General features: G+C 54.5%; 2 protein-coding genes across 8 annotated transcripts; both read left to right on the top strand.

The window, feature by feature from the left end:
- Positions 1–38: 38 nt before the first annotated feature.
- On the top strand, positions 39–16,412 carry DHRS1 (dehydrogenase/reductase 1). 5 transcript variants are annotated; one of them, XM_026486423.4, is made up of 10 exons: positions 39–255; positions 688–861; positions 2,426–2,569; positions 2,724–2,803; positions 4,183–4,315; positions 4,623–4,769; positions 5,305–5,374; positions 5,948–6,028; positions 12,179–12,236; positions 14,075–16,412. In XM_026486423.4, exons 2-9 carry the CDS (start codon positions 712–714, stop codon positions 12,202–12,204), a joined length of 831 nt encoding a protein of 276 aa, XP_026342208.2. In that variant the 5' UTR covers positions 39–255; positions 688–711; the 3' UTR covers positions 12,205–12,236; positions 14,075–16,412. The 5 variants fall into 5 exon arrangements, with proteins under 5 accessions (XP_026342208.2, XP_048068720.1, XP_044235499.2 ...); XM_048212763.2 differs by lacking the exons at positions 12,179–12,236; positions 14,075–16,412 and adding an exon at positions 7,432–8,645; XM_044379564.3 differs by lacking the exons at positions 12,179–12,236; positions 14,075–16,412 and adding an exon at positions 6,613–8,645.
- On the top strand, positions 14,115–24,315 carry RABGGTA (Rab geranylgeranyltransferase subunit alpha). Of its 3 annotated transcripts, XM_044379562.3 has the most exons (18): positions 14,115–14,201; positions 18,089–18,347; positions 18,665–18,721; positions 18,884–18,994; positions 19,363–19,487; positions 19,654–19,841; positions 20,075–20,278; positions 20,551–20,634; positions 20,724–20,806; positions 20,896–20,997; positions 21,108–21,213; positions 21,308–21,359; positions 21,525–21,613; positions 21,757–21,845; positions 21,933–22,049; positions 22,890–23,003; positions 23,263–23,350; positions 24,108–24,315. In XM_044379562.3, exons 3-18 carry the CDS (start codon positions 18,719–18,721, stop codon positions 24,254–24,256), a joined length of 1,704 nt encoding a protein of 567 aa, XP_044235497.1. In that variant the 5' UTR covers positions 14,115–14,201; positions 18,089–18,347; positions 18,665–18,718; the 3' UTR covers positions 24,257–24,315. The 3 variants fall into 3 exon arrangements, with proteins under 3 accessions (XP_044235497.1, XP_026342200.1, XP_026342201.1); XM_026486415.4 differs by lacking the exon at positions 14,115–14,201 and having other exon boundaries at positions 16,496–18,347; XM_026486416.4 differs by lacking the exons at positions 14,115–14,201; positions 18,089–18,347 and adding an exon at positions 18,380–18,495.
- Positions 24,316–24,408: the final 93 nt, after the last annotated feature.

Raw genomic sequence — 24,408 nt, 5'->3', positions numbered from 1 at the left:
GGCAGTGCGCCTGCTCCCACATTGCCCCGCCTCCATCCTTTAGTCCCTGTCCCAGTTGAGGATCAGCCCAGACCGACCTTTTCCTCCACGCCCGCCGCCGATTCCCGATTAGAACGAGGACTGGCTCTCCAGCTTCACGCTCTGACTTGGTTGCAGTCACCCCATCCTGCCCCCGCGGCCGAAATTGAAGTTCTCGAAGTCCAGGGACTTCGCGAGCTAGACGGCGCCGGGACTCCAAGACCGCACGGGAAGCAGGTAAGGGTCCCACCACCTAGGACTCAGGGCCCCTGGGCCGCGCTCACCGCCGACCTGGAAGCCGCGCCTCTGGCTTCAGATAGCCCGGCAGCCTGCGTGGACCCGCCGTGAGGGGCTGCCGCGCCAGAACCCCACCCGGTCAGCCTCTTTGAGGTCCCGGTAGGTGTCTAGCCCTGGACAGCCCTACCCAGCCCTACCCAGCCCCTGGGGTCATAGTCCCTCGACGGCTCCTAGCCGCGCGGCAGTGGCTTAACTCGTTCGCCTCCCAAAAAGGACCAACAGCCTTGTCCCGGAGCCTGCACTGTCGTCCCACTCTGAAACTTCTCTCTGCTCAAAGGATCCCAACCCTGGCTCCCCCTCCTACCCCTATCCGGGTCATCCTTCCACATACACAGTTTGCAGCCTTCCTTGAGCAAGTCTTTGCTTCCACAGATTTCCCCCTTTTGCTTGTGAATCATGGAAGCGCCAATGAAGGGCCAAGTGTGCGTGGTGACTGGTGCTTCCAGAGGTATTGGCCGTGGCATCGCCTTGCAACTCTGCCAAGCAGGTGCCACAGTTTACATCACTGGCCGCCATATGGACACCCTGCGGGCCACTGCTGAGGAGGTGGGTGCTTCCTCTGGAACCAGGGGCAGAAACCACCTGAGGTAGCCCTTCCCATTAACCACTCCTTCCACTAATCCCTTACCTGACGTCATAATATTCCTCAACACATAGTGAGTATTTACTCAAACTGGAATAAATAAAGCCCATAAATAACTTCAGATCAGGTCAAAGTTTGCCACTGAGTTTGATGAAAAAACTTTTTTTTTTTTAATTGAGGTTTCCTTCTTTTTTTTCTTTTTTCTTTTTTTTTTTTTAAGATTTTGTTTATTTATTTGACAGAGAGAGAGACAGCCAGCGAGAGAGGGAACACAAGCAGGGGGAGTGGGAGAGGAAGAAGCAGGCTCCTAGCGGAGGAGCCCGATGTGGGGCTCGATCCCAGAACACCAGGATCATGCCCTGAGCTGAAGGCAGACGCCTAATGACTGAGCCACCCAGGCGCCCCGAAAAAACTTTCTGTTTGAGATCTTCAGGGGTTTTGGAATTGCAATCAAAAGGTTGTGAACCTGTGCTTTCCTCTATTTTAGGCAAAACCTTATTGAGCTGTACACTTACGCTTGACTTTTCTACTGGAAAAGTGTATTTTCAGTTAAATGAATATTTGGTTTGCCAGACATCACATGAAGCACTGAGGTTAACCAAGACTAGTAAGATGTCACTTGTGCTTTTATTTATTTTTTTATTTTTTAAAAAATTTTATGTATTCATTTGACAGAGATAGAGACAGCCATCAAGAGAGGGAACACAAGCAGGGGGAGTGGGAGAGGAAGAAGCAGGCTCCCAACACAGCAGGGAGCCCAATGCGGGGCTCGATCCCAGGACCCTGGGATCATACCCTGGGCTGAAGGCAGATGCTTAACGACTGAGCCACCCAGGCGCCCCAGTCACTTCTGCTTTTAAAAGATGGGGCTCAGCAGGAAATCAGAGGCAGGCACAGAATGCTCTGGGAACATGGGTGAGCAGTTAGGAAGCAAAGAGGTGAAAGGGTGGGACCCAGAGCATGAATCTGGAGAATAGAAGGATTGGTCTTGAGTAAGGTATTTTTCTTCCTGTGAAGTTAGAGAATGGGGACACATTTGTGGAGAGTGAGATGGAACGGAAAGTAGAAATAGTTCATAGCTGAGAGTTTTGGTTTTTCAGTTACTAGGTGGGAGCATTGTGAGGTGATAGTCTGGGACTGAGTAGGGGTTACACGTGGGTGGTGAAGGGTGGGAGCTCAGAGCATGAGAGATGGGAATGATCGAGGACAAGGAAAAAGAGAGATACTCCTTTCTCAAGAGCAGTGCCCCTGCCTCCCACTAGCAGTGGACAATGCCTTGTCCGTGGTAGGCCTCAGTAAATGTAGATTTTAAACCTGAAATCCCAGTGTGTGGGGAAAAGACCTAGCATTCCTGAAGCTCTTCAAACAGACACCAGAGGGCGGTATTGCTCACCGTCTTCCCGCAGCTGCAGGCGTTGATTCCTACCGTTGCCCTCTCAGCCCCCCAAGCTGGGAGTTGAAGAGAGTTGCCTCATGTCTCACGCTCACGTGCAACTGTAAACTCATATTCCCTCTGTCCCTCACCAGGCCCAATCTCGAGGGGGCCAGTGTGTCCCTGTGGTGTGTGATTCAAGCCAGGAGAGTGAAGTACGAAGCTTGTTTGAGCAAGTGGATCGGGAACAGCGGGGGCGTCTGGATGTGCTGGTCAACAACGCCTATGCCGGAGCCCCGGTACCCTTTAAACTTTGATTCCAGCTCCGCATTCCTAATCTCCCCCTCTGACCCTGGAGTCCTCATCCCCACTCACTGTCCCCTTCATTCTCCAGCCCCTCATACCTTTGTGCCCTCAGATCATCCAATTCACCACACTTACTATGCCTTCCAGGCAATTTTGAAGAACATTAAGAAAGCATTCTGGGAAATCCCTGCCTCCATCTGGGATGATATCAACAATGTGGGACTGAGGTGAGTGTTCCCTTTGTCCCACCACAAGGGCCAGGTTCCCCTCACTCACTCAGCTGAGGGCCTGGACCTTTCCCCATGTGCCCTCTCCTTGTCCCTCTGAGCTCCCCATCTCTTTCTTCTCCTTCTTGTCCCATTTGTCTTACACCTCTGGAGAATTTCTATCCAGGTGCATCTGTACTTGGGAACGTTGAGTTTTACCTCGTTTCTGTCAGTAATTTTCGTCTGAACTTGCTCTTGGCCTCTCTCCTGCCTTACTCTGCACATCCAAATGCGTGGCCCGGAAGGGAGCCTCCTTTCCTCAGTGAGGCACACCACCTGTCGTTAACATTGACAAAAATGGTTAGAGGAAGAAATTCTTTTGTTTTAGGTCAAGAGAAGGTCAGCGAGAGTGAGCGCCTGCCATTTTAGCCTCCATATCCTCACTCCAGCAGAGCCGCGGGCAGGGGCACTCCCATGTCAGAGTTGCACATACGTCTGGCATGGGAGTGCGATGAAACAGAGCACGTAGAGTCCACCTGGCATGATACACCAGTTGTGTCTCTTTTTTTATTGTTGGAACGATGGAGCCCTCTCAGAAACCGCACTCTGGGTGTGATCAGCCACCTAGGGGAGTAACTAAGAGATTATCTGAAAATCTGTGACTAAAGCATTTAAGAACACCCACAGCTTCTAGTGGCAATCCCAGGGAAGAAGGATTAGAATCCAGTTCTTCCAGGGTAGAAAGATGATGAGGACATGGAAGGGTGGTGAGCTAAGAGGCAAGAAAAGAAAACCCAAAGACTGGTAACTGGTTACCCCTCCGAAGGGGAAGGCCCTCCACACTCTCATCTCTTTCGAGTCAGGGTTATGAGCCTGTAAGGCCGAGAGGTCCAGACTTCGGCCCTTGGGCCCTGATGAATTTTCCAAAGTAAAGGCCACTTGGTGACCCTCTGGGAAGCCCAGCAACATGTGCTCACCTTCCCCCCCACACACACACATTCATGTATACATTTACTGTGCCTTTCCTCTGTATTACCTTAGCTTGGGCTTTCCTTTTGAAACTATAATTCTCTCTCCTTGTTTCCACTTGGAGGGTCCTGTTTCCCATGCAGATGAAATGTTTTTCTGGCCACCGAGTATGTGCGCACTGGGTTTTCCCTACATAGAAGGGTGGAAAACTGAGTTTTTCATTTACACTCATCCACTGGTGGCTCGTTTCACCAGTGTTCGTCTCAGGAAGTGGCCTCTAGCCCTTGATTCCCTAGGTCTGCGGCTACCCATATGTGGCCTTCTGTAGGCTGTCACAGCCACTGGAGGGCAGAGGAAGCTTCCAGGGCTACAGCAGTGAGGCAAGCAGCCAACATCATTTACTCCTTCTCCTTCCCTGCCCCACCCTCTAGAGGCCATTACTTGTGCTCGGTGTATGGAGCACGGCTCATGGTTCCAGCTGGCCGGGGGCTCATCGTGGTCATCTCCTCCATTGGGGGGCTGCAGTATTTCTTCAATGTCCCCTATGGCGTGGGCAAAGCTGCGGTGAGGACCCACTAGCACGGGGGTCAGGGAGGCATCGGACAGTGACAGTACCTATAGCTCAGGAGATACAATGCCCAGGGGTCAGAGTAGTAAGGCCGACCGACCCCCTCTTCCCCCTCTGCCCCTCCATAGACGGTTCCTCTGCCCGGGCTGCTTTTGGGTGGCCAGACTAGGCAGCACACTGGGGAGGTAGATAGCTGAGACAGAGCTCCCGGGAAGGGTCAGGGGGCTGGGTCAGGGAAGGCAGCAGGGGAAGGCGATGTGGCCAGGTGCCCTGGCTCTCACCCTGCATTCTGTCCTTCTACAGTGTGACAGGCTGGCTGCGGACTGTGCCCAGGAGCTGCGGCGCCATGGGGTCAGCTACGTGTCTCTGTGGCCAGGGTTGGTGCAGACAGAACTAATGAAGGAGGTCGCGGTGAAAAACGACAATGCCGATGATCCCCTGTTGAAGCAGGTGGGCAAGGGGAGGGTGAGGGAGGCAGAAGGTGCAGAGGACTCTGCCTCTCCATCCACAGTAACAAGACAGTAACAATAACAGAGAGCCAGTCCCCTGCACCTGCTGTGCTGTGGCAGGCGCGGGCCCGAGCACTGGACACACGTTATGCCCTTTATCCTGTAGGGGTGATATTATCTCCATTCTACAGATGGTAAAACCGAAACCTGGAAAGGTTAGAAACTTGCTCAAGGTCATGTATGTCATAAGTGGAAAGGCTTCGTGCCCTGAAGCCCATGCTCTTGACGCCTGCACTGAACTAGGCTAGGAGGTCCAGACATATCCCAAGATGCTTCCACTTAGGAGTGGCAGTGGGTCCTGGTGCCAGAATACGGGGCTCACCTGGATGTAGGGAAGAGTGGCTCCAGCACCTTCTGAGTCCTGCAGGTGCAGTGATGAGGGCCTGTCTCTCCTGGAATAGGAGCTGAAAGTGGGGAAGAAATGTGGGCAGTTCTCTTGGAGATTAGCCCTTCACTTCTCTGCCCCTGTGTTTCAGCTCATATCTAATTTCTCCTCTGCGGAGACCACAGAAATGAGTGGCAAATGTGTGGTGGCTTTGGCAACAGGTAAAGAGGTCGGGGGCAGGTGGTAACAAGAAAGGGCCTGGAGATGGGGCGCCCGGGTGGCTCAGTTGGTTAAGCATCTGCCTTTGGCTCAGGTCATGATCCCGGGGTCCTGAGATTGAGCCCCACATCGGGCTTCCTGCTCAGTGGGGAGTCTGCTTCTCCCTCTGCCTCTGTGTGCTCTTGCTCTCTTTCTCTCTCCCAAATAAATAAATCTGAAAGAGAGAAAGAAAGAGTGAGAGACAGGGAGGGAGGGAGGGAGGGAGGAAGGGCCTGGAGAATCCGCAGGGTGATGGCATCCAGTCCTGAGTCCCAGCTCAGGAGGTGGTTGAGGAATATACCCTTGTTTTCTCTGGCTTCTGGAGACCCAAAATGGCCCAGTTTGAGGTTTGGGTGGAACTGGCTTACAGGAAGTGTAGCCAGGAGTCAGAGGTCTGAGAACCTTCCTAGGAACAGAAAGAATTCTGGGTACCTAAGCAAGCCTGTGTCAGTGGTGCCCTGTCCGATTGGGCCCAAACCTTGTCACACTGCGTCACTTGTCACTTGCATGCCTCTCAGCTGTATTTGTGCCCATAGACCCCAATGTCCTGAGCCTGAGTGGGAAGGTGCTGCCATCTTGTGACCTTGCTCGACGCTACAGCCTTCAGGATGTGGATGGTAAGAGCTCTGGCCCAGCAGCCAGCCTGGACCTTCCTTTCTTCGTTGCCTGCTCACTCCTCCTTCTCCCACACTCTCTCCCTGTTCCTTCTTCCCTCACATCCCACTCGGGCTCTTCAGCCAAGGTGGAGGTGTCTAAGGAGTGGGAAATGAAGATCGAACCCTCCTCCTCTTCCCGTGGTTCGCAGGCCGCCCTGTCCAAGACTATTTGTCTTTGAGCTCTGTCCTCTCCCATGGCTCCAGCCTGGGCTGGCTGGCCTCCTACTTGCCTGGCTTCCTCCGTATGCCCAAGTGGATTATGACCCTCTACACTAGCAAGTTCTGACCCTCCAGGCCTGACGTCATAACTCTGCTCTCTCTCGGGCGACGTGGTAAGGCCTGGCTCAGTGAAAGCAGGCAGCGTCTCCTGCATACTGCATACCCTTGATAGAAAGAAATGCCCTCCACTGTGTGTCCTGGGAGAGCCCTGGGGGCCCTGATGGATCCTCCTTTATGCCTTCATTTTACCTGCCCCTACATTTCACTTTCTGCCTTAGTATTGAAAAACACTCTGGAGGCTAATAAAAGTCTCATTTCTCTTTCAGCAAGTGTTGGCTGTTGATTGTGTGCTCAGCCAAGTGTTAAGTGCTGGAGAGAAAGACTCCAAGATACGTAAAATGTTTAAGCCCTCAAGGAGTTCCATTGCCAGGACAAAACCCCTTTCCTCCAGATGTGTGCCTGCTCTTCCCTGTAGAGCTGCCCATCTCAGGCCGCAAGGCCTGTTTCCACGCCTCACTGGGGAACAGGGTCCCTCACGACCAGAAGCAGGTGCACCCCGGTCTTGCAGTACTTCCCCACCCCCGCAGCCCACCATCTCCTCAGGGATGCCTGCTGCCTTCTAGCTGGGCCTGATCTCACGGCGGCAAGGGCAGATTCCTTTGTGTTTATGATTTCCTGACATTTGGGAGGAAAGTACTGTCCAAGTCCAAGTGAGAGGCAGAGGAGTAGCTGTTGGCACCCATCCTTCCTCTCAGGACGGTACCGCCTGAATTGCTTCCTGAGGAATTGACTGCAAGAGCCCTTTACGGCTGCCTGGCCTGCTCCGAGGGCTGTCCCAGCCTGAGACAAGGCAGCACGGGGGATGTGGCAAAGAGGAGCCAAGGGCCACTCTGAGGGAGCCTCGCCAGCAGCATCCTAGCTGGCCATCAATGTAATGGGATGGCTGCTGTCAGTCAGAGGCGCAAAGACTGTTTCTAATCTTTACAAAAGGCAGAGTGAGAGCTGAGGCTTCTCAGGCTGCCATAGCATGTGCGGAAGCTGTGACCTTCCTGTGGCTTCTGGGGACGGCACAGCTTCCCGCTCCAGTGATGTGCTGGAGGGCGGCTCAGTGGCTTGTGAGCGCTGACTCTGCACTCCTCTTCTAGCTCGCCGTCCGGGGTAACTTCACGTTTGTTGCTTGAATTCAGCCTCAGCAAGGGTATACATGCCACAGAAACCACCAAAGGCAACTAATCGGGACTGATTGAATGATTGATTGAGCTGGCTTAGCACGCGTCTGGAACTGTACCTAAATCCCGCCATTTGGCCAAGCACCCCATGTAGACCACAGTGCTCAGATGTCCTCAGCACCCACTGACCCCCTTCCACTCGCCACCCTCAGTTCCTATTACCTCCTAAGGTTGGCGAGGGACAGAAGCGTTGCCTATAAGCTACAGTACCAATAAGGGCCTCTGGGCCGGCAGCCTTCCACGGCCGGCTGCCGGCCCTCATTAGAACAAAGCCTTGCACTACGGCGTTGTTGCCTAAGGGCCACAGGGGATTTGGGAAGAATAGGCATTTCAGAGTCACGCACATCTACATACAAGTTCTGGCTCTACCACTCTGGGAATGAAATGAAGGAACACGTATAAAACCCTAGGCAGTATGTAGCCATCGAAGTTGTCAGTTCCTTCTCTTGACAAATATTTAAGCTTGTGCTCCGCATCGGTCACCGTTCTTGACTTTGGGAACGCAGAGCACAAGACAAACCAGGCCCTGGCCCACAAAGGATTTTCACTTCAGCCCTGAAGACCTTAGAAGCCATCTAGAGTTTCCACTGAGTGGAGGAAGTGAGTGAACGAACTGAGGCCCCGAGGGTCCACACCACGTGGAGTGGGACCTCAGTCCTGGTATCCCAAGAAACCAGAGGAGCAGTGTTCTTTCCGGCACACCACCCTGCGTCCCTCCAACAAGCGTCGGTCACTGTTCGAAACAAGCTAGAGTAACAGAGCTCTGAGGGAGTGAAACGTGGACAGTGAGTTGATTGGAGGTGGAAGAGATTCAAGATCTGAGAAACCTAGTAACAGAGTCTCAGGACATTGGCAGGGGGTATCAATGTTCATTCCAAAAAAATGTTTATTTATGCCTGCACTCTTTCCAGCACCATGTCAGGCCCCAGGGAAGACTAGTTAAGCTTGTGAGATGGGTGCCGTAGCCAAGTTCACACAGAGTATCCTGAGAATACAGGAGGAAGCAACTGGCTCCATTAGAGAACCAAGGGAAGCGATACTGGCCAGAGACTTAAAAAATGGGGAGAGAGAGAGGGGAGGTTTGATTACTTCAAATTAAGAAAATAAAGGACACGTACTGAGACACAAAAGGGGTCCCTTTCCCTCCTAGATTCCCTCATTATGAAGTTAAGCACAAGCTCCTTCCAGTTCTTCTGCTCTCTGGCACACAAACTCAGGCAGGCCCCAGACCCCTTGACCTAGCTCCAAGCAAGCTGGCCCACTTCTAAGCTCCCTGAGGCACCTCAGTACAGAGGGCCGCAGCGTTCACGCAGAGAAGGTCCAGCCCGTGCCTGTCCTTCGCCCCGGCTAAGGGCGGGTTCTGTCTCTGCAGCTCAAAATGGGCCAGGTCAGCCTGGTCAAACAGGAAGCCCCAGGGTTCTGTGAATGGTCCCTGGGCAGGGGCACCCCTGGTTGTGTGTGGGGTGGGGTGGCCAGTCAAGGCATGTGTCAGGGAAGGATCAGAACAGACAGAGATGAGCAAGGGCTGGACCAAGGGGTGTAGATTCCAGCTTTCGGGACAAGTCACTGAGGAGGAGTTCCCATCAGTTCCTGAAGGCCCCTTTGGGTGATGCGAGTGAGAAGGGGGTGGGAATTCAGGCAAGGGGAAAGGAAAGCCCACATGAGGGCCCCACAGGAGCCCGAGCCCAATGGGCAAATAAAGATGTGGTGGTTAGGCCTAGGCCGGGTGTTTTTCCTTCCTCATCCTGGCTCCCACCCACCCATAGTTCTCAGAGGCCTTGACTCTCTCAGATATTTTCTGAGGCCCCTCCAGCTCCTTGGTCTCCCCATCCCTGGGCAGAGCCCCCATGGTGACCTCAGAAGTCACTTTGCTACAGCCTGCCCCCCCATCCCGTCTGGTCCCTGGTCCTCGCCCCCTTGGTTGGCCCACCCTTCCACAAAGCCCCTCTGTCTGGACCCTTCTGCCTATGCCTTCTCAGGCCCCACATTCTTCTACTGCTCCTCCTAGCCCCACAGCCCATCCTCCCCTGCCCTTTCCCTGGCCCCGGTGCTGAATGTGCTCCCTGCCCTTCCATCTCCCTGTCAGCTGGCGTCAGTCGCATCCTCCTCTGCGCCCAGCCCTGGGCAGGGAAAGACAAACGGGTGCAGGCAGGCCTTGTGAAACAAAGGCCTGGCTCTCGAAGTGCTTTCAGTTATCATCATGAGACAATTAGACAGTGATGGAGAGACCCAGGGTGGGGACTCAAAGAAGCAGGAGGGGTCAGTGTAGCTAGGCTGCCTCCCAGGCCACACACAACTCTCGTTCCTTTCAGGTTTCACTTTTACAACATTCTCATCCCTTCCTTTTCCCGCAAAACCTCATCTCTATCTCAGTTCCTGCCTCCAGGCATCCAGGGGCACCCTTGCTCATCTCAGTCTGTCCTGATCCCTCCCTGACACACCCCTTGGCCGGCGGCCCCACCCCACACGCAACCATGGGTGCCCCTGCCCAGGGACCATTCACAGAGCCCCGGGGCTTCCCGTTTGACCAGGCCAACCTGGCCCGTGTTGAGCTCATGCTGAGCTGCAGAGACAGAACCCGCCCTTAGCTGGGGCGAAGGACAGGCATGGGCTGGACCTTCTCTGCGTGAATGCTGCGGCCCTCTGTACTGAGGTGCCTCAGGGAGCTTAGAAGTGGGCCAGCTTGCTTGGAGCAAGGTCAAGGGGTCTGGGGCCTGCCTGGGCTTGTGTGCCAGAGAGCAGAGGAACTGGAAACTGCTTGTGCTTAACTTCGTAATGAGGGAATCTAGGAGGGAAAGGGACCCCGTTCTAGGCCCTCGGAAATGGAGGAGCCTGTGAGAAATGCTGGGAAAGAGGCAGAGGGAGGAAGTAGGGTCAGCCTGGTGCAATCTCTGTGAGCAGGTTCAGACACATATGCACCTGTCCTCCAGTGAGCAGGTCTTGGCTCCCACTTCTCGGAGAGGCGGTTCCAGAAGAAACACGCAAAGCCAGAACTCCACAAACAGACAGCGCTTGGCATCCTCAGAGGGGCTCATGCAGGAGGGAGCAAAGGTGACCCAGCTTTGGACTTTCACCGTCACTTGAACAGAGCTGAGCCAGTCAGAGACTCGTGTTATGGTCGAGGCTGAGGGCATTAGCCTCTGTTGAGCACCCACAATGACCCGAACAGTCCACTGAGGTCGTGGTCTTTTCACATCTGCCACATGAGGTCAGTACTCTCTTACAGCTTTGGAAACAGGCTCAGAGAAGTTGAGGTACTTGTCCAGGTTGCGAGTCTTTACAGCAAAAGAGTCTAGCTTCAACGTAGGACTCCAGAGCACGGGCTCTTTCCCAAGCATCCCCCTGCCTTGGTTGCTTGGTTTTTGGGGGTTTTGTTTGGTTTTCGTTTGGGACGATCTTTTGTTTTTAGCGGAGAAGGCTGGAGATTGGGCAGGATGGCGAAAGTGTTCCCAAGTTCACTTGCCCCAAGGACGCCCTGGCCAAATTCAGAGTTGCTCTTCTCAACTTGACCACACTCCCTTCCGTGCCTTCACTCCAGCTGTTCTGCTGCCCGAGGTGCCACCCCCTCCCAACTCCAGCCCCATTTCTACCCACCAGAATTATTCTCACAAGGGCCATCTCAACGTCCTAGAAACTTCTGCCTTCTTCCATTGCTCCTGCCCCTTTCTGGGGAAACTCTGATACTCATTTGGCTCTTGACTAGTATCAGAGCTATAGATGTCCTCACCCCACTCCCTAGATAAGGTCAATCCCCACCCCCAGGTCAGGTGTTGGCTCTTGGACCGTCCCCCCAGCACATGCATACACATACATTCACAGAACAGAACAGAACAATGCCTGGAGTGTCCATACCACCCAGAACGTGGCTGAGCTCCCAAGCCCGATGGGAGCTCCTTGAGAGGGTCCTACTTCTCTACCTGGAGTCAGGTGGGCTGGGCCAGCCTATGTGCCCAGGACTGACCCACCCCAGACTGCCGCTCTCTAGTTTTCCTCAGTCCTTGGCCTCAATCCCACTCACCATACACATCTCAGCCTCCACAACCCCTGCTCAGGGGCCTGGGCCCAGGAGAGGACTGCCCAGTAAAGATGCCAGCTATGGGCCCCCCCTTCCCCCCAAGACCTCTACGGGGGGGTGAGGGGGGGCAGGCCCCAGGGAGGCGGGTCAACCCAAGGCAAGTTCCCTGAACCTCAATGCCATGCCCTTCGTGCCCCACTCCTCCCCTCGGAGCTCAAACCTGAGTCATGAATAGGGGTGCAGGGGGACCGGCACGCAGTGCTGCTCCTGTCAGCACTTCTGGGTGTACTCCTTCCTTACTCAGAATTCTGAGTTTCCACAGCACTCCCTGTCCATTTCCTCCCCCAGCACTCAGGCCTGTTCATGAGGCCTGGAGTGCAGCTACCCCTGACCACCCCTCCCTACTTGGCCCCAAGCTCCCCGCCCTGGGATCTGAGAGTCTTGGCTCCCCTTCCAATCCCTGACGCAGCCCAGTGGGTTGCAGTGTGTGTGTGCTCTGACTTTAAGTACTTGCCCTTCATTCATTCCCTCATCCATTCTTTCCCAGGACTCCCACCACCACGAACTCTATGTCATTCCTTTCTTTAATTTTCCTTGGGGCACATATGACTGGCAAAAATCACCTTTTGTGTGTATTTGTTTTTACAGGGTGTGTCTCCCCAACTCAAGTATAGGCTCAATGACAGCAGGGGCCGTGGCAGTCTCGGTAGGTCGCTGCTGCAGGGTGAGCTGTTCTGGGGCTCAATGATTGTTGCTTGATGATTGCTGGATTGTGTCAATGTTTCTTGCACAACCACTGTGGCACCAGGCTAGGTGAGGGGACATGCGGTCAAATGAGCCTCCTTGGGTAGTTCACAGTGAGAGTGCAGATGGGGGTGCTATACCTCACAGAATGAGCTAGAATGCAGGCCCCGCAGGCCCCACTGTTGGAGTGGCAGAGAAGAGTTGAGCAGCCAGCCTCAAACCAGGGTTCCTGCCCCACATCGACAGCCCCAGCCCTAAGCTCACTTCCCTGGGAAATCTCCCCCACCCCAGACAGGCCAACTCCCCGACCCAGAGGACACATCCAGCACTACACCCCTCTCTGTAAGGGCATGACTGTAACCTTACACTTGCTCATACAGTTATTTGATTGCCTCTCTACACTATTTCCATCATCCAGAAAGTTCTACAGGACAGCCCTACTCTAGGCCATAAGCTCCATGAGGGCAGGGGCTGTATCTGTGTTTTCCTCGCCGCTATGGCCCCCATGCCTGTCACTGTGTCCCAGCACAGAGGACACTTAGTTGCTTATCTGTCGAATGAATGAAGGGGACAGGGAAGAGGTAAGGGCTGGGTCTACCCCCAAGGAAGCAGTTCCTCCTTTCAGGGACTAGTTGTTCGTCCCCCTACCCCCCTACCCCCCGCCACTGCGTTTTATCTATCAGCCAGAGCATATACCCCTTCGTGCTCCAGACACCCACAGTCTCACCTTCTTCCAAGGCTTCTGTTTCTCATGTGAGTGCGGAACCTCAGGGCTGCTGCCTCCTGGCACTACTCACATTTTGTAGGCCCTAAACCCAAAGCGCCCCCTGGAGTTGTTCAGAGGTGGTTGCTACTCTGGCCCTGCCAGACAGTGAGCTCCTTGGCCACATTCCCACCTCCACCAGTGCTCTTGATGCGGGCAGGCTGGGTCCGAGGACCTAGACAGGGTGCCACAGGACCAGCTAAGAGGGTCCTTGGCTTCACATAGGATAGAATTCAAACTCGAGCCAGGGGGACGTGAGAGCAGAGTTTACTGAATAGCGTAAGTGATAGAGTCTAGCAGACAGAGTGTCTGGGACACTGAGAAAAGGAATGAGTCTCTCCATCGCTTGGGGTTAGGGGTTTATATGGGAAAGGGGTCTAGGGCACATGTTCTTCTAGGCATCCAGGGTAGGGCCCGATCAAAGGCAAATGACGGTGTTACTCCATAAATCGCTACGGTAGGGGGTGTTGACACCAATGCCTACCGAGGTTGTTCGAAGCGATTGTCCTGGAACACGCTCAGGATCTGATTCTCCTTAGATATTACCAGGTGTACAGGGGCCTGGGATGAAACTCAGAGAACGATTCACTTTCTTGCCTCCCTCTTGGACCGGGAGCAAAGGAGTCCTTCTTGGGTATACTCGGATGCAAGGTGAAATACAGAGCATGAGTAAAGGGGGCCTAGCAGAGAAACAGCAGAAGTGAAGCCTTTCTAAAATGGAGTCCCTTCAGCTTTCCTATCTCACTCTGAGCAATTGGAAGGCAATGCTGTCATCGCCGCCACCCCACCGTGCAGCACCTGGCTCCTGTAACAGAGGCTCCACTTCTGGCTTAGGGAGTTTTTCCAGCCTTTCAGCCCCATTTCCTGGATGCTTTCCCTGCATCCCTTCCCCCCGAAATGCCAGCATGAGTCATCACCCACTGTGCCCTGGGTGAAATACAATGCTCTATTGCGGGGACTTTCCCTTTGGGGTCCTTCTGTCTTTTGGGCCTCTCCTCCCCATATCATCAGAGAGCCCCTTCCTTCCTTCTCGCCAGCCAGGAAGTGTGCTATGGGCATATGGTGGCACCGAGGGCCACTGAGGAATTTTCCCAGCCTGGCAGAAGAAACTGGGGAGCAGGGAGAAGAGAAAAAAAATCCAAGCACTCCGACCAAGTGCCCGAGGTACTCCAGGACTCTGGCGGAATGGGTGAAATAGAGGGTCTTTTTGGGCTTTGAGTCATTCTGGTCCCCTGGTCCATCCCAAGGATCAGAACCTTTCAGAACTTTGGGGTGGGTCCTTGCATGTCCTCTACCACATTGTCAAAAAGTGGTTGAACAGCACATGCTTCATTACCTCCCATGATGGTAAGCTCACAACTCACTTATTCCATCTTTAGACAGCTTTAATTATTAGAAAGTCTTACCTCATAATGGGTCTGTATCCACTCACTGGCCCCGCTCCTCACATTGCTCTCTACACCTTGTATTTCTAGGAGATGATAACCCCCTTCCCCATAGTGGGGGGATCAAAGCTGTACACTTTCAGTATATATGTTGTTCTTCACTGACAAGTTTTACAGGAAGAAAAAAGAAACATTAGGAGTTTAAGAAAAGAAATGTAAACCATTATATATCACCAGATCTAGGACAAACTCCCCTTGACCTCAGTCTAGGTCAGTGCCCCTTCCCCATGGGCCCCTGTCCTACTCTAGCTTACATGCTGACATGTCTGTCTCACCCATGAGACTTGTTCTGTCCAATACTAGCCACTAGCCCCATGTAACTGTTCAAATGTAAATAAATTAAAATTAGATTAGATTAGATCAATTGCGATAGGCACACTTCAGGTGCTCAATAGCCACATGGGGCTAGTGGTGACCATTCTGGATGGCACAGACATTGAACATTTCCACACTGCAGAAAGTTCTAGTCTACCACAGCACTGTATTAAGTCTAGCTCCAGGAAGACAGACCAAGTCTTTCTGGCCCTGCACTGTATCCCTGGCACCCAGCATGCTCTCAAGCCCAGCTCTGATACTAAACAAATATCCACAGATTTCACACACTGTCACACTCTGCACAAGGCCCCCCACTAGTGCTGGTACTCACCTCTTCCTTACTCTCCCTGCCTGCAGACCATGGTTTCTAGCCAAGCTTTGACTGGGGTCCTGGCCCAGGCCTCATGGTCTCCCTCCTCCCTCCAAACCATCTCTGGTCCATGACTGGCTCAGGGTTCTAGGAACATTGTAAGTGTGTGTGTATGTTGGGGAGTGGTTGCAGAGAAATAATTGGCAGGGGAAGAGGTGGTCAGCATGAAGAGAACCAGGGTTCCAGGCCTCAAGAAGGTCAAATTTGAGCCTCTGGCAATGGCTGCTCCCACCTATGTAGTGGGCAGCCACCCAGGCTTTGGTTTGAATTCCGGCTGTGTTTCCTCCTCATTTTAAATATGGATAATAATACCAACTTGAGGGGCGCCTGGGTGGCACAGCAGTTGGGCGTCTGCCTTCGGCTCAGGGCGTGATCCCAGCGTTGTGGGATCGAGCCCCACATCAGGCTCCTCCGCTATGAGCCTGCTTCTTCCTCTCCCACTCCCCCTGCTTGTGTTCCCTCTCTCGCTGGCTGACTCTGTCTCTGTCAAATAAATAAAAAATCTTTAAAAAAAATAATAATACCAACTTGATACAGGTAGTGAGTACATTAAAGACGATGTGTGGGCTTCAGTTGGTACTCAATTATTGCTTGTTCCTTTCTCTACATAGAGGGCAGCACGATCGCTTCCTTAAACATCATTCAGATCACGGCCCTCAGACACCTGAGTGGTTCCCGCTCCTCCCACACAGGAGACCAAATATAACTCCTGATAGCTCCCTTTGCCTTACAGCAAGGCGCCTGTCATTCATACCATTGTTCTTACCTCCAGAGGTACCTGGTATCTGCCAGGCAGCCAGGTCTGTTCCCTCCCCCACCTTCACGTCCCAGCACATACCTCAAATGCCCTTCCCGCCTTCTCTTCCCTTAACTAGGCCCTATCTTCTCAGAGGCAGATTCTTTCATGAGACTCACTTCCTCTCTTAAGCCTACTTGATTCAACCTTTCCAGTTTCAAGATTGCTAATCACTAAAAATTATTTCATGCCTACTTTGTCCTTCAACCACCCCCTTTCCTCCTCCCTTAGCGATTAGAATATAAGATGGTACCTGGAAAATCTGCACCTGCGGGCATCTGTGTTCCCAGGTGTCTGGTTGTACACGTGAATGTGTATAGAGCAGGAATCAAGAGCAGGTGATGAGCACAAAAAAAGAAGAGGAGGAGGGGGGAGGAGGGGGAGGGGGAAGAGGAGGAGGAGGAGGAGGAGGAGAAGAAGAAGAAGGAGAAGGAGAAGAAAAAGAAAAAGAAGAAGAATAATTGGTGAGGTGGGAGAGCTAGACCAGACCAGACATAGGTCCCATCTGGCCATTTACTACATGGATGGCCCTTAGCAAGTTACTTAATCTTTCCGAGCCTCAATGTTCTGTATATTTTTCATGAAGATTAGAAATAATAATAATATTACTACCATTACTATTTATTGAGCCCTTACTTGGTATAGGCACTGTTCTAAGCTAAGCACTTTACATAGATTCTTTTATTTAATCCTCACTTCAACTCTCCCAGGTAGGTAATATTTTTTCTACATTACTGTTGAGGAAACCGAGACACAAAGGACACAACACAGAGGTTAAGTCCCTTGTCCCACATCTCACAGCTAGTAAGTGGCAAAACCAGGATCTGCACCCAGGCGCTCTAGAGTCCATGTTCACAAGCACTCTGCTTACTGCCTCCACATGTAATCCCATGTGCACGCAAAGCTCCCATCACAATGCCTGACACAAAGATAACCAATAAGTGGTGTGACTCTTTCCTCACTAGGACCACAGTACACAGGTCAGGAAAAGTGTCCTTTCCTCTGTAATTTGTTACAGGGCCTGGGTAAGACAGACTATATAGTGGTTACTTCATATATATTTATATTTATATACATAAATATACAGAATTTAAAGACATACTTTCTTAAGTGTGAGTTATAAACACATGCCACATGGACACACACTTCTCACAAATACATCACATATGCTTATGCACACACACTGGCCACCTTGAACCCCATCAAGGCTCACCAAGAAACCTTCTTGAGCTGGTCCAGGAGCCATAGACAGCTTTTAGGCAGAGATTGACATGATCAAATCTGCATTTTAGGAAAGTTGATCCAGCAGCACAGAGGATGGACTCATAATGGAGGGGACAGAGTGGAGATGAGGGAACATTGAAAAGACTTTCAACAATCAGGGAAGAAAGGAACTTAATTTCTAGGGCAGTGGGAATGGAGAGAGTATTTAAGAGCTACTAAGGAAAAGTGGGGAGGGAATAGTGCCATTCTCTATAATAGGAAACATAAAGGCCAAAGTTTAAGAATGGAAGGGACACGATATCTTTTCACTTTTGGAGTTTCAGATGTCACTGGAACACCCAGGTGATGTCCACTGGGCTTTTGAATATGTGTGTGCATACATATGTTCATTTTTACAGCTCATTAGACATCTGGGCTGGAGACACAAGTTCGAGTGTTATCAGCTCACAGGTAGTAATTAAAACCATGAGTATGGATGAAGTCACCCAGAGAAAGTATGGGGCCAGAGAACCTGTGGGTCCAGGACAGAGCTCTGGGGCCGTTCCAACTCCAAGCAGGAGAAGGCTTGGATTTGTGAATGTTCTTCCAGGAATAGTGTGTGATGTGGCAGGAGGTGAGGAAAGGGCCCTGGAGATCACCAACATTTAGGGGAGAAGAAGGTGAACAGATGAGAAGAGAGGGGCAGAAATGCAGGAGAAGCCAGGAAAGGGTGTCAAGCAGAAAGAAGTCAGCCGCATAAAAGCTACAGGGGCCAGTGGAGATAAGGACAGGAAACTCCACCCGTTAGATGTGGCAAGTAGGAGGCGGCCCGTGCGGCCAGAGTGAGGTCAGTGGGATAGTGACTGCGTGAGTCCCCGGCTGCTGAAAAAACTGCAGTTTGAGCAGCTGACTGAAATTGCAGGCCCCACGGCTTTCATGCGCGCTACACCGTCGCTCATGCGCACTCATAGGCACCAGAGGGCAAATTACAGGGACTCGGCCTTTCCAGAGACGACTGGCGCACGCGCCTCGCGAGCCCGCCTACTCCGCCGCCCGCCCTTCTCCAAGCCTGCAGAGGGCGCTGCGCCTTGGAGAGCCGGGCGTGGAGCCGCTCTAGCCTGCGCCCGGGCTCGGTGGCTGGCGCCGCAGTTTAGCGTGCCCCACGCCTCCCCTCAGCGCAGGTGGGTCCGCCCGCGGGGGGCGGGAGTGTCTGGGATCCGTGGGGTGGGTGGGTAGCGGTAGTCTCCAGGCGCTGGGTGGTCCCCATTGCTTAGGTCCCCCGAGTTGGGTCCGGCCCCGGAGGATCGGGCTGTGGGCGAGGCGACAAGGGTACGAGCCCCCATCTAGGTGGGCGCCTGCTCCAGAACAAGCGCCGTTTGTCCCAGGATCCTTTCACACCCCGGGGGTCTCCGCCAAGGCTCGCGTGCGGCTTCCGGGGACGCGCTGGGGGCGGGGCTAGCGGGGGCGGGGCTCCCATGATTGGCACTTCTTTCCCCAGGTTTTTCGAGCTTCCCCTGGACCCCTTCCCCGTCTTGAGCCCTGAGCCGGCGCCATGGTGAGACCTTTGAGTCAAGCCCCTCACCTCCGCATGCCCATGGCCCGCGTGGCCTTGCCTCCGTTGCCCTCTATAAGCCTGGGGCTCCGCAGTGGGGGGTTTCGGTGGGTCTGCCCCTGCAAGGCAGTCTGCACCCTTCCATCCGCCCCCTCATCCCTGTAGCACGGGCGCCTGAAGGTGAAGACATCGGAAGAGCAGGCGGAGGCCAAAAGGCTAGAGCGGGAGCAGAAGCTGAGGCTATACCAGTCAGCCACCCAGACTGTCTTCCAGAAGGTGGGGCCCTCAGAGATAGCCCCTTCTCCAGGCAGCCCCCTTAGTATATCACAGAGGCCAAGAGCTGGGCCTTAGAGTCAGACAGTCTGGATCCATATCTGGGTTCCATCGCTTACAAGCAGTGTGACCTTAGGCAAGTTACTGAATCTCTTTAAGTTTCAGTTTACTCTTCTGTAAAATGGACCTTACTGCATAAGGTTGTTGTGAATATTAAATGAGAGGATACTTGTTAACCCCTAAAGTGCTCTGCGTGGTACCTGTTGTGTAGCATGTGGTTTACAGAATATTCAGTAGTTCTATTTATGTTATTTAGTCTTGCAGTGGGAGAATAATATGATCTCTGACCTTGCTACTACCTATGTTCTAAGCGCCAGGCTGGTGAGCTGGATGAATCAGTGCTGGAACTGACAAGCCAGATTCTGGGAGCCAACCCCGACTTTGCCACCCTCTGGAACTGTCGACGAGAGGTGCTTCAGCAGCTGGAGGCCCAAAAGTGCGTAGATGGCACTGGCCCTGCCCTGCCTGGGTCCAGGGGTAGAGGAAGATTGGGGTAGCCAGGGGCATAGGCAGAGGGGAACAGTGGGCAGGGTGTAGAAAGTCAGGGGTGAGCTGAGGTTGAGTGTTGGACGGCCCTGAGTCCCATTTCCCTCTGAGTGCAGGTCCCCCGAGGAGTTGGCAGCTCTGGTGAAGACAGAACTGGGCTTCCTGGAGAGCTGCCTGCGGGTGAACCCCAAGTCCTATGGTACCTGGCACCACCGCTGCTGGCTGCTGGGCCGCCTGCCAGAGCCCAACTGGGCCCGGGAGCTGGAGTTATGTGCCCGCTTCCTCGAGGTCGATGAGCGGAACTGTACGTGCCTGCCTGCTGATTGCGCCCCAGACCGTGGTTACTGGGGCCTCAGTAAGGCCCAGGGTTGGGAGGGATGGCCCACTGAGCTGATGGCAAAAAGGGTGATGGAGACAAACACATGCTCTGTGGAGCGCACGGAGGTGTTTCTAAGGGTTTCCGCAGGAACTCCAGGGGTTCTAGCTATAGAGCTCTCCTCGTGCTACTTCTGAGGTGTGCCGTCACTCCTCCCCCAGTTCACTGCTGGGACTACCGGCGCTTTGTGGCCGCCCAGGCAGCTGTGCCCCCTGCAGAGGAGCTAGCCTTCACCGACAGCCTCATCACCCGAAACTTTTCCAACTACTCCTCCTGGCATTACCGCTCCTGTCTCTTGCCCCAGCTGCATCCCCAGCCAGACTCTGGACCACAGGGACGCCTCCCTGAGGATGTGCTCCTCAAAGGTCAGCAGGGCCAGAGGGTGCTGGGGAAGACTCTGCGGTGCTGCCTTTCCAGCCCTGTTTACCTAACCCTGTTCCTGAACCTCCTACTCGGGCTTGTTGAGCACCTTTGTGCCTGGCTTTGGGGGTGCATACGATTCAACCCCTGGCTGCAGGGAACTCAAGTGTCCAGTGCGAAAGATTCAGCCATTGTGCAGGGCCAACAGATGAATGGAGCTGAGGGTGAGGGTGGGACACGGGGGTGGCCAGAGCCCATGCCTCCTTGGCCCCTGCAGAACTGGAGCTGGTGCAGAACGCCTTCTTCACGGACCCCAATGATCAGAGCGCCTGGTTCTATCACCGCTGGCTGCTGGGACGAGGTGAGCCGTGGGGAAAGAGGCTGGGCGTTCAGGGCTTGGAAGCAATGCAAGAGGATTTGAGGAGACCTGAGGTTGTGTTTCGCCCCCAGCTGACCCCCAGGACGCCCTGCGCTGCCTGCATGTGAGCCGGGATGAGGCCTGTCTGACTGTCTCCTTCTCTCGGCCTGTCCTAGTGAGTCCTGCGCCTTTTGCTGGAGAGCATCATGGATGTGGGTCTGGTGCCGTTGGGGCTGACAGGTCTGTCTTTGTCCCCTGGGCCAGGTGGGGTCCGGGACAGAGACCTTGCTGCTCATGGTGGACGAGTCACCCCTGGCTGTGGAGTGGAGGACCCCGGATGGCAGGACCCGGCCCAGCCATGTCTGGGTATCCCAGGATCAGTGGGGCAGAGTGGGGGGCTGGGGCGGGGCAGGGCTGGACTGGGACAGTCAGAGAAGTAGTGAGGCTCAAGCATTTCCTTAACCCAGTGCTCCCAGCTCTGTGACTTGCCCGCTGCCTCCCTCAATGACCAGTTGCCCCAGCATACGTTTCGTGTCATTTGGACAGCAGGCGATGCCCAAAAGGAGTGTGTACTTTTAAAAGGTGACACAGCCTCTACTCTGCCCCTTGCGGCAGCACTTTCTTTCTTCTCCTGCTCTCACGGTGGTCCCCTTCTACCTCCCGTTCTTGTTCTCAGGCCGCCAGGAGGGCTGGTGCCGGGACTCGGCCACGGACGCGCAGCTCTTCAGGTGATGGCAGGGAAGCACACGGACCAGGAGAGGGGTCTGGACTCCGGGCACCAGGCAACTGGGGCGGGGGGCTGGGGGCCTGGGCACATGGTCTCAGACCGGGTACTGGGGACGACCAGCACCCCGAGTAGACATCATCGCCTCCCCCGCCCTATCCATCCTCAGGTGTGAGCTGTCGGTGGAGAAGTCCACAGTGCTGCAGTCTGAACTTGAGTCCTGTAAGGAGCTGCAGGAGCTGGAGCCAGAGAATAAGTGTGAGGCCCCATTCCCTGAGATCCTGCTCTTCTGAGGAGGCCCTTGTCCAGGAGGGCCTCTCGGGGAGAGCAGGAAGGGTCTCAAGAGATGGGAGCAGAGGAGGATCTAGGAGAGACAGTCCTTTTCCTCACCCTCTCCTCAGGGTGCCTGCTCACCATCATCCTGTTGATGCGGGCACTGGACCCCCTGCTGTATGAGAAGGAAACGCTGCAGTATTTCCAGACCCTGAAGGCAAGTCAGGCCTGTGGGAGCGGGGAGGCCCGGTGGGCAGCAGGAAGACAGCTGACGGGCCTTCCTTGCCGTCCCCATCCCCGCCAGGCCGTGGACCCGATGCGGGCAGCGTACCTGGACGACCTGCGCAGCAAGTTCCTGCTGGAGAACAGCGTGCTCAAGATGGAGTACGCCGAGGTGCGCGTGCTGCACCTGGGTCACAAGGTATGGGCTGCCGTGTGCGCCTTCCCCGGGCCCTCCCTTCTTCCTCATGACCTGGCCGGCTTTTGTGTCCACTCCGTGGGCTTGAGCGGAGGCGCTCTGGCCTCACCGTGCCCCTGGCTTTGGCCTCAGTCTCAGGTTGCCTTTGTGGACTTTCTTCCTAACCAAGACTGCATTCATCTTCCTTCAAGCCAACTGCTCTTCCTGGCCTTGCTTTCTGTCACTTGCCCCATCATTCTGGTTACCCACTCGCAAATCCTTGAGTCACCGGGCCTCCTCGTGCCATCCCCTCTCCTGGGCCAGTCACATCTTCATTCTTCCCTCACAGCGAGGCCTCACCCACCCCCCTGATGCTGACGCTTCTGTCCCTGGAGCAGGCCCCGGCACCTAAAGCCTGGGTAGTTTCCAGATGTCTGACAAACTTCCCAGACTCTGTTTTCCCTTTTCGTAGCCTTTCCCAGTCAGCCTTCCCAACACAGCCGTTTCATCACGTCACTGCCGCGCACCTCCACGCCACCACACCGATCCCCCAGGCTCAGCACGCCCGCTCCTGCCGGGGTCTGTGCTTCCCCCAGCGCCACCTCCACCCCCGTGCTGCCCCCGCTCCAGCTCCCTCCGCCCCATGCACCCACCGGCCACCCCACCGCAGCACTCCCTGTCTGTCCCTTTCCTTGGTTCAGAGTGTGGACTGCTCAAGGTTGTAAAGTAAGCTTCTCACCTGCTCTGTCCTGTCCTCGGCCAGGGTCCCCAAGGGCCTGTGTGGGGCACAGAGGGTAAGTGCCTCATGAGCCATGGCTGAGGACCCTCCCCCAAGTCTCGCTGGGTATGTCATCCACCCCTCAGGATCTGACGGTACTGTGCCATCTGGAACAGCTGCTCTTGGTCACTCACCTGGACCTGTCACACAACCGTCTCCGAGCGCTGCCCCCTGCCCTGGCTGCCCTGCGCTGCCTTGAGGTGAAGCACCCCCCCATCACTGTCCCGGGTGGCCCTTCTCCCTTTCCTCCCCCTCAGAAGTCTGCCACCCTACAAAGGGGTGTCCGGATCCTCCCAGCCCCTGCAGATGACCCTTCTCTGCCTCCATCACCTAGCCTGACCTCAGCAGTCTTTCCCTGCACTGTGAGCTGATCATCCCGGGCTCCCTACTTGCTTGCACCAGTCCCAGGCCGACAGCTGCCTGCCCTTCCTTGACTTCCCTGTCCTCCCTGCTCCCCAGGTCCTGCAGGCCAATGATAATGCCATAGAGTCCCTGGACGGTGTCACTAGCCTGCCCCGGCTGCAGGAGCTCTCCCTGTGTAACAACCGTATCCTTCTTTCCGAGTGCCTTTCAGGCAGCAGGTGGGGTGAGGTGCCACAGTGGGGAGGGACACACAGCAAGCGGGGTGAGTGGCAGAGGGGGATGTGGCGTAGGCAAAGGAGAGGGAATAGCCTGGGGCCGTATGGGGCCTCGTTGACTTGCACTGGTGGTTTTGCAGGCGGCAGTGACTTCCTCAAGCCAGAGTTCACAGACCAGCAGCCTGCAGATGTTCTTGGGTACCACATGGTATTTTAAAAATCAGGGAGTTTCGTATTTAAGAACTGTAAAATTCTGATTCTACTTAAAAGTTGGAAGTTAGGGACCCCTGGCTGGCTCAGTCGGTAGAGTGTGTGACTCTTAATCTTGGGGTCCTGAGTTCCAGCCCCATGTTGGGTGTGGAGCCTACCTTTAAAAAAAAAAAAAAAAAAAAGGAAGTTAAAGCAGCCTTTGGCCTGCATTTTCACTCAGCAAGCCTTGGCCATTGCCGAGTCGTGGATGCCTCTGTGGCCAGAGCTAGCTTTCTCCTTGGCCGTAGTCCACCACTCCTGGTACCACATCTGGCCTGCCGCTTGGGCTTCCTGCTTGGCCCCAGGGGCAGGTATTTGCAGTCTGGATTCTTACTCCGTCCAGGGGAGACTGCAAGATGCCTAGCAGCCAGACGGCCAGGCTGCGGTCCCTGTTCCAGAGGGAAAGCAGTGATGGCTACACAGGAGCACATGGGTCTGGGGGAACCGGCCTTGCTTTCCTTGACTCTCCTGCCCAAGGCCTCCGGCAGCCCGCAGTGCTCCAGCCTCTTGCCTCCTGCCCTAGGCTGGTCCTCCTCCACCTGCAGGGCAACCCCCTGTGCCACACAGTGGGCGCCTCTGAGCACCTGGCTGAGTTGTTGCCGTCAGTTGACAGCATCCTCACCTAGGAGATGCTTCCCCACCCTTGCTCTTTAACTTATTGGGACTGAATAAACAATGGAGAGGCCCCCTCGGGCTGCTACGCTGCTGCCACCGCCACCGCCGCCACCATTACTCCTGCCACCTATTCTGGAAAAGAAAGGGAGAGAGTGCGGGCATG

The sequence above is a fragment of the Ursus arctos genome, unplaced genomic scaffold, assembly GCF_023065955.2.
Source record: "Ursus arctos isolate Adak ecotype North America unplaced genomic scaffold, UrsArc2.0 scaffold_37, whole genome shotgun sequence".
Taxonomy (NCBI): Eukaryota; Metazoa; Chordata; class Mammalia; order Carnivora; family Ursidae; genus Ursus; species Ursus arctos.
This window is presented reverse-complemented; position numbering and strand designations above follow the sequence as displayed.

Bases quoted from the DNA above. Each gene is read 5' to 3' on its own strand.
- DHRS1 (XM_044379563.3), top strand. From the start codon at position 712: ATGGAAGCGCCAATGAAGGGCCAAGTGTGCGTGGTGACTGGTGCTTCC. The intron at 2,804-4,182 runs GTGAGTGTTCCC...CCCACCCTCTAG, and splicing joins ATCAACAATGTGGGACTGAG to AGGCCATTACTTGTGCTCGG. The intron at 5,375-5,947 runs GTAAAGAGGTCG...TTGTGCCCATAG, and splicing joins TGTGGTGGCTTTGGCAACAG to ACCCCAATGTCCTGAGCCTG.
- RABGGTA (XM_044379562.3), top strand. The intron at 20,998-21,107 runs GTATCCCAGGAT...CAGTGCTCCCAG, and splicing joins CCCGGCCCAGCCATGTCTGG to CTCTGTGACTTGCCCGCTGC. The intron at 21,360-21,524 runs GTGATGGCAGGG...ATCCATCCTCAG, and splicing joins ACGGACGCGCAGCTCTTCAG to GTGTGAGCTGTCGGTGGAGA.